Source organism: Dermochelys coriacea, chromosome 12 (genome assembly GCF_009764565.3).
Source record: "Dermochelys coriacea isolate rDerCor1 chromosome 12, rDerCor1.pri.v4, whole genome shotgun sequence".
NCBI lineage: Eukaryota > Metazoa > Chordata > Testudines > Dermochelyidae > Dermochelys > Dermochelys coriacea.
In genome coordinates, this window is record NC_050079.1 from 4,926,890 (window position 1) to 4,939,559 (window position 12,670).

At 41.9% G+C, this 12,670-nt stretch overlaps 1 protein-coding gene across 1 annotated transcript in view; it reads right to left on the reverse strand.

The window, feature by feature from the left end:
- PLEKHG4 (pleckstrin homology and RhoGEF domain containing G4) overlaps nucleotides 1-12,670 on the reverse strand; it is a 181,144-nt gene that overhangs the window by 95,859 nt on the left and 72,615 nt on the right. Inside the window, 2 exon segments of the mRNA XM_038368060.2 lie at nucleotides 4,794-4,942; nucleotides 7,557-7,655. Coding sequence (XP_038223988.2) covers nucleotides 4,794-4,942; nucleotides 7,557-7,655 — 248 coding nt within the window.

Genomic DNA, 12,670 nt, shown 5'->3' on the forward strand with positions numbered 1-12,670 from the left:
AGCCTGAAGGTGTCAACAGCTCAGTCACTGAGGCCCAACATCCAAAAATGGACAGAACTGAAGTGTTGCCAGGTGTCTGGCAGGCGAAGAATTGTATAAAGAAGTATGACAGTTTTATTATTTCTAAGAAATTCAAAATAAAAAATACAATATAAATGTTTTCTTTTTGGAACACCATCTTCAGTGACCTTATTGGCCCGCTGGGAGGAGTTGAGGACTGGCCCTGGCCTTAAGGTAAATTGAGTTTGAGACCCCTGCTCTATGGTTTGGAGGAGTAGGAGGTCTTCCCTCATCCACAGATGTCTATGCTAAGCCAAGTTTCTCAGGCTGGGCACTGTCATGAGGATCTGGCCCCACTGACTTCAGTAGGCACTAGATCAACCCTTACTGACCAAGCAGAATAAACACCTACTACACATGCTCAGCACACGCTATACAAGCACACAGAACTTTGTCCAATCAAAGCAGTTTGTTTTCCAAAGCAAACAAAGCAGCTGGTTCTCCAAAAGGGCTCTGCCCACATTAAGTTTCAGAATCAGTCATTTCCCTATAGCTTTGTCTATGTGAGTGTAGTTAGGATTTTTTGTGGGAGAAATATATTTTCCCCACCCTCTCTGAACTCCCAAATGGCTAAACTATCCATATTCAATGCTGCTTTTAGAGAGAGGCCCCTTTGCTTTTTTCCTTCCACTAGTTTGCACATTTATTTTCTTTGCTAAAGTCTGATGTGTTCCAGTATATGCCAGATAGCATTTTACTAACCCCATTAAAAATTATAAATGGGACATTCTTTTCCCTAAATTTCCCATTGGCTCCATTTTCCTTTCCTTGCTCCCCTCTGTCCTCTACAGCTCCCATCAGCTCTACCTGCTCCTCTTCCCCTCTCCACCCCAATCTCCCCCTTTTCCCACAAGCACAAATATAGGTCCCACACCCTTCTTCTCCTTATTTCTGAAGGACCAACCCTGGGCCCTCTCTCCAAACCCATCCTCTCTCCTTCCTGTCCCCATCACCACCTCTGTCCCTCTCATGCCACCATTCCTAACTTTACACCCTTCTCGCCCCTGTAGCTCCCCTTCTCTTGCTACTCCATCTCCATAAAAATCTCAGCCATCCATGACCTCTTCATCACTCTCTCCCTGCAGCTCATTTGCAAAACATCGAATTTCATCTTCCATTTTGTCATCTAGTCAAGTGAGATCCCTTGTAACTCTTCACAGTCAGCTTTGAACTAGGGCTGTCTATTAATCGCAGTTAACTCTCGCAATTAAACAAATTAATCACAATTAAAAATCACATTGTTAAACAATAGGATGCCAATTGAAATTTATAAAATATTTTGGATGTTTTTCTACGTTTTCAAATACAGAGAATACAAATTGTACAGTACTCACTACATTATTTTTATTACAGATATTTGCACTTTAAAAATGATGAACAAAAGAAAAAGTATTTTTCAATTCACCTCATACTAGTACTGTAGTGCAATCTCTATCGTGAAAGCTCAACTTACAAACGTAGATATTTTTGGTTACATAACTGCACTCAAAGCCAAAACATTTTAAAACTTCAGGGCCTACAGGTCCACTCAGTCCTACTTCTTGTTCAGCCAATCACTAAGAGAAACAAGCTTGTTTACATTATGGGAGATATGTTGCCCGCTTCTTATTTACAACGTCACTTGAAAGTGAGAACAGACGTTCGCATGACACTTTTGTAGCTGGCATTGCAAGGTATTTATGTGCCAGATATGCTAAACATTCGTATGTCCCTTCATGCTTTGGCCACCACTCCAGAGGACATGCTGATGATGCTTTTTACAAAAATATTGTGTTAATTACATTTGTGACTGAACTCCTTGGGAGAGAATTGTATGTCTCCTGCTCAGTTTTACCTTCATTCTGCCCTATATTTCGTATTATGGAAGTCTTGGATGACGACACAGCACATGTTCGATTTAAGAACACTTTCACTGCAGATTTGACAAAACACAAAGAAGGTAATAATGTGAGATTTCTAAAGATAGCCACAGCACTCGACCCAAGGTTTTAGAATCTGAAGTGCCTTCCAAAATCTGATGGGGTGTGGGGCATGCTTTCAGAAGTCTTAAAAGAGCAACACTCTGATGTGGAAACTACAGAACCCAAACCACCAAAAAAGAAAATCAACCTTCTGCCTGTGGCTGACTCAGATTATGAAAATGAACATGCGTTGGTCTGCACTGCTTTAGACCGTTATCGAGCAGAACCCATCATCAGCATGGAAGCATGTCCTCTAGAATGGTGGCTGAAACATGAAGGGACATATGAATCTTTACCGCATCTGGCATGTGAATATCTTGCAATGCTAGCTACAACAGTGCCATGTGAACGCCTGTTCTCACTTTCCGGTGACTTTGTAAATAAGAAGTGGGCAGCATTATCTGCTGCAAATGTAAATAATCTTGTTTGTGTGAGCAACTGGCTGAACAAGAAGTAGGACTGAGTGGAGTTGTAGGCGCTAAACTTTTACATTGTTTTATTTTTGAATGCAGTTATTTTTTGTACATAATTGTACATTTGTAAGTTCAACTTTCATGATAAAGAGATTGCACTACAGTACTTGTATTAGGTGAATTGAAAAATACTATTTCCTCTCTTTTTACAGTGCAAATATTTATAATAAAAATAAATATAAAGTGAGCACTGTACACTTTGTATTCTGTGTTGTAATGGATATCAATATATTGAAAATGTGGAAAACATCCAAAAGTATTTTTATAAATAGTATTCTACTGTTGTTTAACAGCGTGATTAATCACGATTTATTTTTTTAAATTGCTTGACAGCCCTACTTTGAATTTAGCTGTCTTAAGTAATTTTATATTGTCTGCAAATTTTGCCACTCCACTGTTTACTCCTTTTTCCAGAATATGTTGACCAGCACTGGTCCTGTACAGACTCTAGAGGGACACCACTATTTACCTCTCTCCACTGTGAAAACGGGTCATTTATTCCTACCCTTTGTTTCCTATCTTTTAACCAGTTACTGATCCAGAGAGGAGCCTCCCTCTTATCACATGACTGCTTACTTTGCTTACGAGCCTTTGGGGAGGGACTTTCTCAAAGGCTTTCTGAAAGTCCAAATACACTGTATCCACTGAATCACCCTTGTTCACGTTTGTCAATCCCCTCAAAAAATTCTGATTGGTGAGGCATGATTTCCCTTTTCAAAAGCCAATGATGCCCAAGTAACTTGATTCCTGCCTCCAATTGGCCCATAGTATCAGACTTCACAGTCCACTTGTTAGATTTTCAAACAAGTACCTTCATGCTTTCTCCTATGCTGCCCTTCACACCTGGAAGGAGCACCCATAAACATCCACATAACTAACTCATTAACATCTTTAAAACTCTCGTTTGTTATGATGCCTACAAAACACTTGGTTAGTATTGTCTCATTGTTTCTTCCCCTATCGGTCTTGTCTGTATCTTGCTGTTTTCTCTTGTCTTTTACTTTAATTGTAAATTCTTGGGGGCAGGAAGCATCTCTTTGTTCTGTGTTTGTACAACGTCTAGCACAACGGAGCCCTGGTCCATGACTTGGGCTCTTAGTAAGACAGTAACACAGATAATCTATATAATAAGTTTCCAGGACTGTCACTCTGAAGCCTAGAATGTCTGTACAGTCAATGTAAAGTATGAAAACAGCACTGTTTGGAGCGCTTTTCCTTCAGAATATCACCAGGTTGTGTCATCACGGGATTCATGGCCTGTTACCATCCCATTTTTAAGGTGTCAGCCATTTTGACTTTACGAATTACACTTGTGTGGTGTACAGCTACAGTAGTGCATGAATCTATGCCATGCCAAGAGTCCTAGACCACTGTGGCATCAGAGGTAACTCAACCAATGTCAACCCTTACGCTGCAGCTAATCTGCATGCCACAATTTCACTAGTTGTATGAGGGAGACTGCACAGATAGGATTACTTAGCCCAACTGCCATACACGGGGCCACAGCCCAGACTTTCAGCTACTAGTAAACAATAATAATGCCATGCCAGGTATATTTCCCTGTTAGTCTCTAAGGTGCCACAAGTACTCCTTTTCCTTTTCTTTTTGCGAATACAGACTAACATGGCTGCTACTCTGAAATGTGCCAAGTACAGTTTCCAGGGGATGGCCTCTCTTTTGCAAGTGCAAATCTGAGAGAACTGCAACTACTGACATTTGTGCCACAATTGATTTCATGATGCACACATTCAAGGAACATCATTTATGGGTGCAAACTGCACCTACAGCCAAGGAGACCAGACCTCAGCGCATCAGAAAATATCCTTATGTACAGGCCAGAAAATCTCTCTCGGTGAAAGAAGCTGTTTGTTAGATATTGAAGCTGTATTAATTTAACATATAAACACTGCTGGTATCACCACTTAAGACAATTTTGTAAGAAATTTGTGTATGCAGATGAAATCCAAGTATAATTCTGGGCAGGAGCAGTCCACCCCTACACAGGAAAGGGTTTGGTTTTAAAATGGAGCTCAGTATTATCTAGAGGAACCTAACCTGCAGGTCAGTAGGAATTTTAAAGAGACAAGACAGTTCTTGGTATTTGAAAAAAAATCAGAAAAAAGCATATTCATCACATTCTTAATTTCTGCCGTTTTCCCCAAACAGCTGTCGAAGCAGGAAAGCTGCTATTGCCAGCGGACTTTTTGCTTGGAAAGCTTTTTAATCTTTCCCCACAAACAGTCTCTGTCTGCCTTTGTTTGACTCCCTCTCCTTCTTCCCTGCCTTCCTATGGACTCACCTGTAGTCCTCAGTGACAGTGACACAGGACTCTTCCTTCCTCAGCCTAGCCAGAAGAGCTCCGCCCTCCAGCTGCAGTTTAACCAGCCGCGTGTCATCAAGGACATTCTTCATTAATTGCCTATAATTCCTCAACAAAACACCGGCCTCCTGAGGAGTTAGAAGAGCAAAGCAAATAAAGTTATTTAGCTGTTACAATGTACAGGCATTAGCAGAACAAAGAAAACCCACCTTGCCCCAATGACAGGTTTCAGAGTAGCAGCCGTGTTAGTCTGTATTCGCAAAAAGAAAAGGAAAAGGAGTACTTGTGGCACCTTAGAGACTAACAAATTTATTAGAGCATAAGCTTTCGTGAGCTACAGCTCACTTCATCGGATGCATTTGGTGGAAAAAACAGAGGGGAGATTTATATACACACACAGAGAACATGAAACAATGGATTTATCATACACACTGTAAGGAGATTGATCACTTAAGATAAGCCATCACCAGCAGCGTGGCGGGGGAAGGAGGAAAACCTTTCATGGTGACAAGCAAGGTAGGCTAATTCCAGCAGTTAACAAGAATATCATTGCACAAGGTGGGGCTGTTTCCCCATGTTATTTCTCCCCCCCCCACCCCACCCCCCACTGTTCCTCAGATGTTCTTGTTAACTGCTGGAAATAGCCTACCTTGCTTGTCACCCTGAAAGGTTTTCCTCCCTCCCGCCCCGCTGCTGGTGATGGCTCATCTTAAGTGATCACTCTCCTTACAGTAAGAAGGGGAGTACTTGTGGCACCTTGGAGACTAACAGGTTTGTTGGAGTGTGGGCTTTCGTGGGCTGCAGCTCACTTCATCGGATGCATTTGGTGGAAAGTGCATCCGATGAAGTGAGCTGTGGCTCACGGGGGCTTGTGCTCTGGTAGATTTGTTGGTCTCTGGGGTGCCACAAGTACTCCTTTTCTTTTTGCGAATACAGACTAACAGCTGCTACTCTGAAACCTCTCCTTACAGTGTGTATGATAAAACCCATTGTTTCATGTTCTCTGTGTGTGTATATAAATCTCCGCTCTGTATTTTCCACCAAATGCATCCAATGAAGTGAGCTGTAGCTCACGAAAGCTTATGCTCTAATAAATTTGTTAGTCTCTAAGGTGCCACAAGTACTCCTTTTCTTTTTAATAAATTTTAGCTGCTTGCACAATGACAAGGTTACATAGATTGGTATAACTCATGCGTACCTTGAAAATACATTTTGGGCTTAGTAACAGAAAGCTATTGTTGCAGAGTCGTACTGATGTAAGGCTTTCTACAGCTGCAGAATTACACTTGAGAGAAAGAGGGAAATTTTTTCAGAGTGCCCATTTTAACACCATCAAACCCCACAAGCTCTTGTACAAACAGGATTTAGAAAAAGCTGTCTCCTAGGAAGGATTTTGTAGTTTTAGATGTCAACCGCCATGACAATAAATCTTGGGAACAAGTGACAGGCACAGTGCTGTAATCAAAGGCTCTTTGTTTCACATTTGCCTTCTAGCAAGGCCTGATCTTTCCTCACTCTAAACTAGCTTCCATTTGACTGGCATGGTTAATTGAATTTCTAAGCTATTTAATGGTAACTGCAGAGAGAACAATTTGTCCTGTTCTCCTTGCCTTCCTTTTATCATATCCCCGCCCCTGCCGCCCCCTCTCTCTGTCCTTGAAAGAACAGACTGGAAAGGATATGGACTGTACAGCACTGCTTTCTTTCCCACTGTAATCAATATCTCATCAGTTATCTCCTTTCCTCTGGGTCTGGCAGCAGGCTCTTCAGAAAGACCAATGAGATGACACCCCTCAGAACAATTCCCTCCCCTGAGGGGTTTCTAATAATGACAGCACCACGGCACTTATTATTTCAAACAAATCAGTACTCTCTTTGGACATGAAGACGGTCATCAGAGACTCACTTTACTCAAATGTATCTTTCCTTAACAGCTAGAAATCCCATTACAAATCACACTGGCATATCACCACACAGTTGATTAAGTGGAAATCTCCCCCAGCATTGGGACAGGAGAACAATGACAAGGTTACATAGATGGGAGTTATACCAACCAGCTCATGGCCAGACACCATACTGGGTCTGCTTATTATAACAGGGAAAAGAACAATAAGTATGAGCTTTTAAGCAAAAGTGCATCCAGAGAGGAATGGAAAGAAAACTAGAAATGAACCCTGTAAAGGCCTTCATAATGCTCCACTGTTGAGTTTTCCTCTTCCTTCCAGCTCCTCTTCCATGGCAGCATGCAGATCTTAGCCTTTTTTTGCATTTCCTTTTCACAACACTTGATTTTGTCTCTATGTGCCTCTAGCCTCGCCATATCTTTTCTTTACTTCTTGTTCTCGTAGAAATCTGAGCCCCAGAACAAACATTACAACAGCCAGCTCACTGCTAGAATGGGAGGGGCCTCGGATTAGGCCCAGAACGCAGAGAGCTGACCTATGTCAATGTGACTTAACTTTGATGGTAAATTTAATTGCTCTTTTTAATCCATTTTTCTTTAATCCAGATATCAAGTCCCATCTTCCCATTCTCCATACAAACACTTAGCCATTCGGACACCAGGTTTAACTTTAAAATCTTTGCTCTACCTAATTTACTGAGAATTTGAGTATTAAAAAAAAATTAAAAATGCAGCATGTAGCGTGAGCTGCCATTATAGCATTAAAATTTCAGCCTGGCAGCCCCTGTCTAGCATCCTGCACTTTGTGCCCATGTCTGGCACTAGAAGACAACACTTACCTCAGCTCTTTCTGGTAATCTACAAGACTCCATCCTCTGAATGGCCCCCTGCAGGAAAGCACAAGCGCCCTGACATCCTTGTAGCAAATGCTCCAGTTTCTGATGGGGAAAGGAACAAGGCAGAGGTTACTGTCAGCACGGTTTTCTTCAGGACAGAACAGAAAAAGCAGCTTGCAGGGAGCTATCGGGATTGGTAGAAAGATGTGGGTGGAAATCTAGAGTGGACCGATGGCATGGTGTATGATGGGTTCAGGGCTCTGTCTGCGAACCTTATGAATTTTGGTTAATAAGTCAAAGTTTCTTTTATGTAAACTGTTGGATCATGGAAAGCTGGGCTGAAAGACTCCGAGAGAAAGCCGCAACCCAACAGGTACAGTCCTCATGAGTCAGGGGACCTGCCTGCCTTCCTGAACACTAACGGTCCCCCAGGACTCCCAGAGAAGAGTGAGCTATTGAGGGGCATTGCAGTTAGGGTTGGTTGTGCTGTATATGAGCTGTACTGCTTGTGCTTTAACTGTCAAATAAAAGAGCAATGATGCTAGATTCCGGTGAAAAGTCTCTCTGTGTGTTATATGCCTCATGCCTCCTGCAAAATTTCAGCTGTAACCCAGGAGGCTCACCCCTTGGGTGTGTTAAACTATGGGGGAGTCTGAACGGTCAGCTGTGAGCCAAGGGGTTGGGCAGCAAGTTCTCAGTGTGGGGTGACAGATACAGTGTCTGCACCCTGAGGCTGTGCCTATGGACCCCAAAGACTGCAGCAGTAGTTGGGCTCCATTTAGGCTCCAGAGTTTAAAACAGCCGGGGATCCATACAGCAGTCCAGTGGATAGTCAAGAGGGGGTGTTCGAATGGGACCTGTGACCGTGTGGTATTAAAGAGAAAAGGTGGGTGAGGTAATATCTTCAGGTCAGACCTGAAGAGCTCTGTGTAAGCTCGAAAGCTTGTCTCTATCACCAACAGAAATTGATCCAATAGAAGATATTACCTCATCCACCTTGTCTCTCTAATATCCTGGCACAAACATGGCTACAACAACACTGCATGCAAGTGAGGTATTAAGCTTTTCATGTCTTGAGTCTGGGATGGCTGCATTAGCCACAAGTGACCAAACCAGGAGTTTAAATAGGTCATCCCATAGCAGGTCCAATACAAACCTAATTTATTCCCACCCCAAGCTATTATGGATTTTGTTTGTGCTATGGTTTAGAGAAGAGGGATTTTGTAACATTCTTTTAAGATCTGTATTTTTTTCAGAAAGAATAGTTTTCATATCCTTCCACGGGTAAAGCTAAATTGCCTCAGTTATAATGTATTGGCCCTGGAGTGATAGAAAAAATAGAATACACATTTAAGACTTGTATACATGACCTAAATTAGCTATTCTACACATCAGGGTGGTACAATTTTAATGCACCTGGCAAACCTCCAGAACTAGATACAAACGATTTATACCATAGAAAACCTGCATTCTCAGCTCTCTTCTGGGACAATGGAGGTTCATGAGATATCACCCCTTAAAAGTGTCATTGATCCAGGTCTGAATACTGTTGTCGTCAGCCTATAACCAGTGAAATTTGAGGGCAAATTCCACATTCACAAACAGGTTCTTATTATTTTAAAAAAAGAGGAGCTGTTTGAAGCTGCTCCCAGGTTTGGAATGTTGTGAGCAGCCCCGCTGGAGACGGATTAGTAAGCAGGATGCAGGTGAGCTCATCAGAGATGTTAAATAAATAGTGTTTGGCATGTGGTTGAGGAGCTACAGACATTTATCACTTGTGTCATGGTCACATTCAGTGCATCGATTAGCGGCTGTGCCATCAAATTCCTGTATGAACTCCCCCCTCAGCTACAGCTTTGGGAAAGATATTGACTTGAAAATGTAAGAAATGTGAAAAAAGAGGTGGCCCCGGACTCCAATATTCTTCCCCAGATTCTTTCATTTTATTTCCATATATTTCCCTAGCTATTCCCCACCATCTCTCATGCCCAATACGTTCTTGGAACATACTGGGGACAACTTTCTGTTTCAGAAGGTGGAGGAGATAACAAGGGAGATAACTATTTTAGACTTGCTTCTAACAGGGAGGAATTGGTTGTGAATCTGAAGGTAGAAGACAATTTGAATGAAAGTGATCATGAAATACTAGATTTCATAATTCTAAGAAAAAGAAGAAGTGAGAGCAGCAGAATAAGGACTATGGACTTAAAAAAACCAGACCAACAAACTCAGAGATCTGGTAGGAAAGGTCCTATGGGAAGAAAATCTGAACCATAAGGAAGTTCAAGAGAGCTAGAAATTTCTCAGGGAGACAAAAATAAAGGCACAACAGCAAACTATCCCAATGCAAAGAACAGGAAGAATAGCAAGAGGTCAATATGGCTCCGTCAGGAGTTCTTTATCGACCTGAAAATCAAAAAGGAATCCTACAAAAAGTGGAAACATGGACAACTTTCTAAGGTGGAGTACAAAGAATAGCACAAACATGTAGTGACAAAATCAGAACGGCCAAGGCACAAAATGAGTTACATCTATTAAGGGAAATAAAAGGCAATAAGAAAAGGTTATTTAAATACATTACGAGCAAGAGAAATACAAAGGAAAGTGAAGGTCCTCTCCATAGCAGAGAAGAAGAGTTAATAGCTGATAAAAATCAAGAAGGCTGAAGTGTTTAATATTTTGGTCTGTAATTTTCACTCCATGCATCTGAAGATGTGGGTTTTTTACCCACGAAAGCTTATGCCCAAATAAATCTGTTAGTCTTTAAGGTGCCACCGGACTCCTCATTGTTTTTGTGGATACAGACTAACATGGCTACCCCCTACTATTTTGGTTAAGGCTTTTGACCAGTCCCACATGACATTTTCATAATGAAACTAGGGAAATCTGTTCTACAAGAAATTACTACAATGTGGGAACACGACTGATAAAGACTGTACTCAAAGAGTAGTTAACAACGACTCACTGTCAAACTGGGAGAATGTAACTAGTGGGATCCTGCAGGGGTCAGCCCTGGGTCCAGAACTATTCAATATTTTCACTAATGATTGGGATAATGGAGTGGAGAGTATGTTTATCAAACCTACAGATGATGCCAACCTGGGAGTGAACTCTGGAGGTCAGCATTAGAATTCAAAACAACCTTGACAATTTAGAGAACTGGTCTGAAAGCACAGGATGAAATTCAATAAAGTCAAGTGCATAATTCTGCACTCAGGAAGGAAAAAAAATCAAAAGCACAACCACAAAGCGAGGAACAAGTGGCTAGGTGGTAGCACGGCTGTAAAGGTTCTGGGGGTTATTGTGGATTGCAAATTCAGTATGCAGTTGCAAAAAAAAAAAAAAAGGTTAACATCATTCTGGGATATATGAAGAGAGAAGTGTTGTATGTAAGACCTAGGAGATAATTATATGACGCTACTTGGCACTGGTGAGGCCTCAGCTGGAGTACTGTGTCCAATTCTAGGCACCACGCCTAAAGAAAGACATGTACAAATTGGAGAGAGTCCAGAGGAGAGTAACAAAAATGAGAAAAGGTTCAGAAAACCTGACCTCTGAGGAAAGGGTAAAAAAAGCTGGGCATGTTTAGTCTTGAGGAAAGAAGACCGAGGGCGGATCTGGTAACAGCCTTCAAATCTTCTAAGGGCTATTAGAAAAAGAGGAGGGTGATCAATTGTTCTCCATGTCTACAGAAGGTAGGACAAGTCGCAATGGGTTTAATCTGCAGAAAGGCAGATTTAGGTTAGAAACTAGAAAAAAACTTTCTAACTCTCAGGGTAGTTACGCTCTGGAACAGGCTACCAAGGGAGGCTGTGGAATTCCCATCGTTGGCGGTTTTAAGAACAGGTTAGACAAACACCTGCCAGGGATGGTCTAGGTTTAATTGGCCCAGCCTCTCTGCAGGGGCAGAACCAGACGACCTCTCGAGGACCCTTCAATCCCTACAGTTCTATGATTTCATAATTCGATATGGGTAGGGAAGAGAACTTTAATAATTATGTTTCTGATCGTCTTATATTTGAAGCAAGTTGAAATTAAGAGAGACAACCTCAATTTGCCATCAGAGGCAGAGCAATTTCATCTGTGACATCTTGACAGACAGCTCAGCATTTAGGCATTGTTAAATTGTGCCCTGCCCAGTAACGACATCAGGGCAGAAAAAAGGCTGAATCCCTTGGAAGCAGAAGCCATAAAATCAGTGCTGTCCCAAACAAAGTTAGGCAAATCAAACACAAATGGAAACACTGCCGGTTTGTGCATGCTGCAGATGATCCTTGCGGGGAGCCAGAGATGAAAGGAAATGAACCCCCATACCTGAACATGTTGAATCACACATAGCGGTACTACTACAAATGTGGCTCTTATTGATACAGGAATACCCTGAAGTGTGTGGCACAAAGGAACTGAAGCTCCTTGCTTGCCTCCTGGGGTAGAATGTGGTGGCAAGTTTGGTAAAATCTGTCAATCATCACTGCTGGAGGACAGGGGTGTTCTCAGCTAATCCAAGAACTCCAGCACCTGTGTTCTAAAGTTTTACACATGCCAGAAGCATAGTCTTCAATGGGGAGGTTTTTTTATATTCCAGGAAATCTGGCTCCAGTGAGCTGTAGCTCACGAAAGCTTATGCTCTAATAAATTTGTTAGTCTCTAAGGTGCCACAAGTACTCCTTTTCTTTTTGCGAATACAGACTAACACGGCTGCTACTCTGAAACCTAGAATTATAACTAACTCTGATAACTTTGGAATGTTTATTATTGCAATTATTATTTGTTAAGTGGCGACATTATTCTAATCACTGATGAAGAGACAAACTTCAAGAGAGTCCCTGCCCTGGAGACTTGGGAGTGTGCAAGAAGAAAGGAGTCTGTCTCCCCACCCTGGAGAGGGCTGCAATGATCCTGGGCCCTACTCTCAGGGTCAGGCCATGGTCTGGCCACTTGGCACATCTATAAACACTAACATGAGCATGGTAAGACAAACATGCACAATGTAGGTGAGACATGGCTATCAGGGTAACCAGAACTTCACATCTCCCATCATTTGAAAGTTTCATATTTATTTGCTGCTATATCTTGCACTAACCCAGTTAATTATACAATGTTTCTCCTCTCTGCTG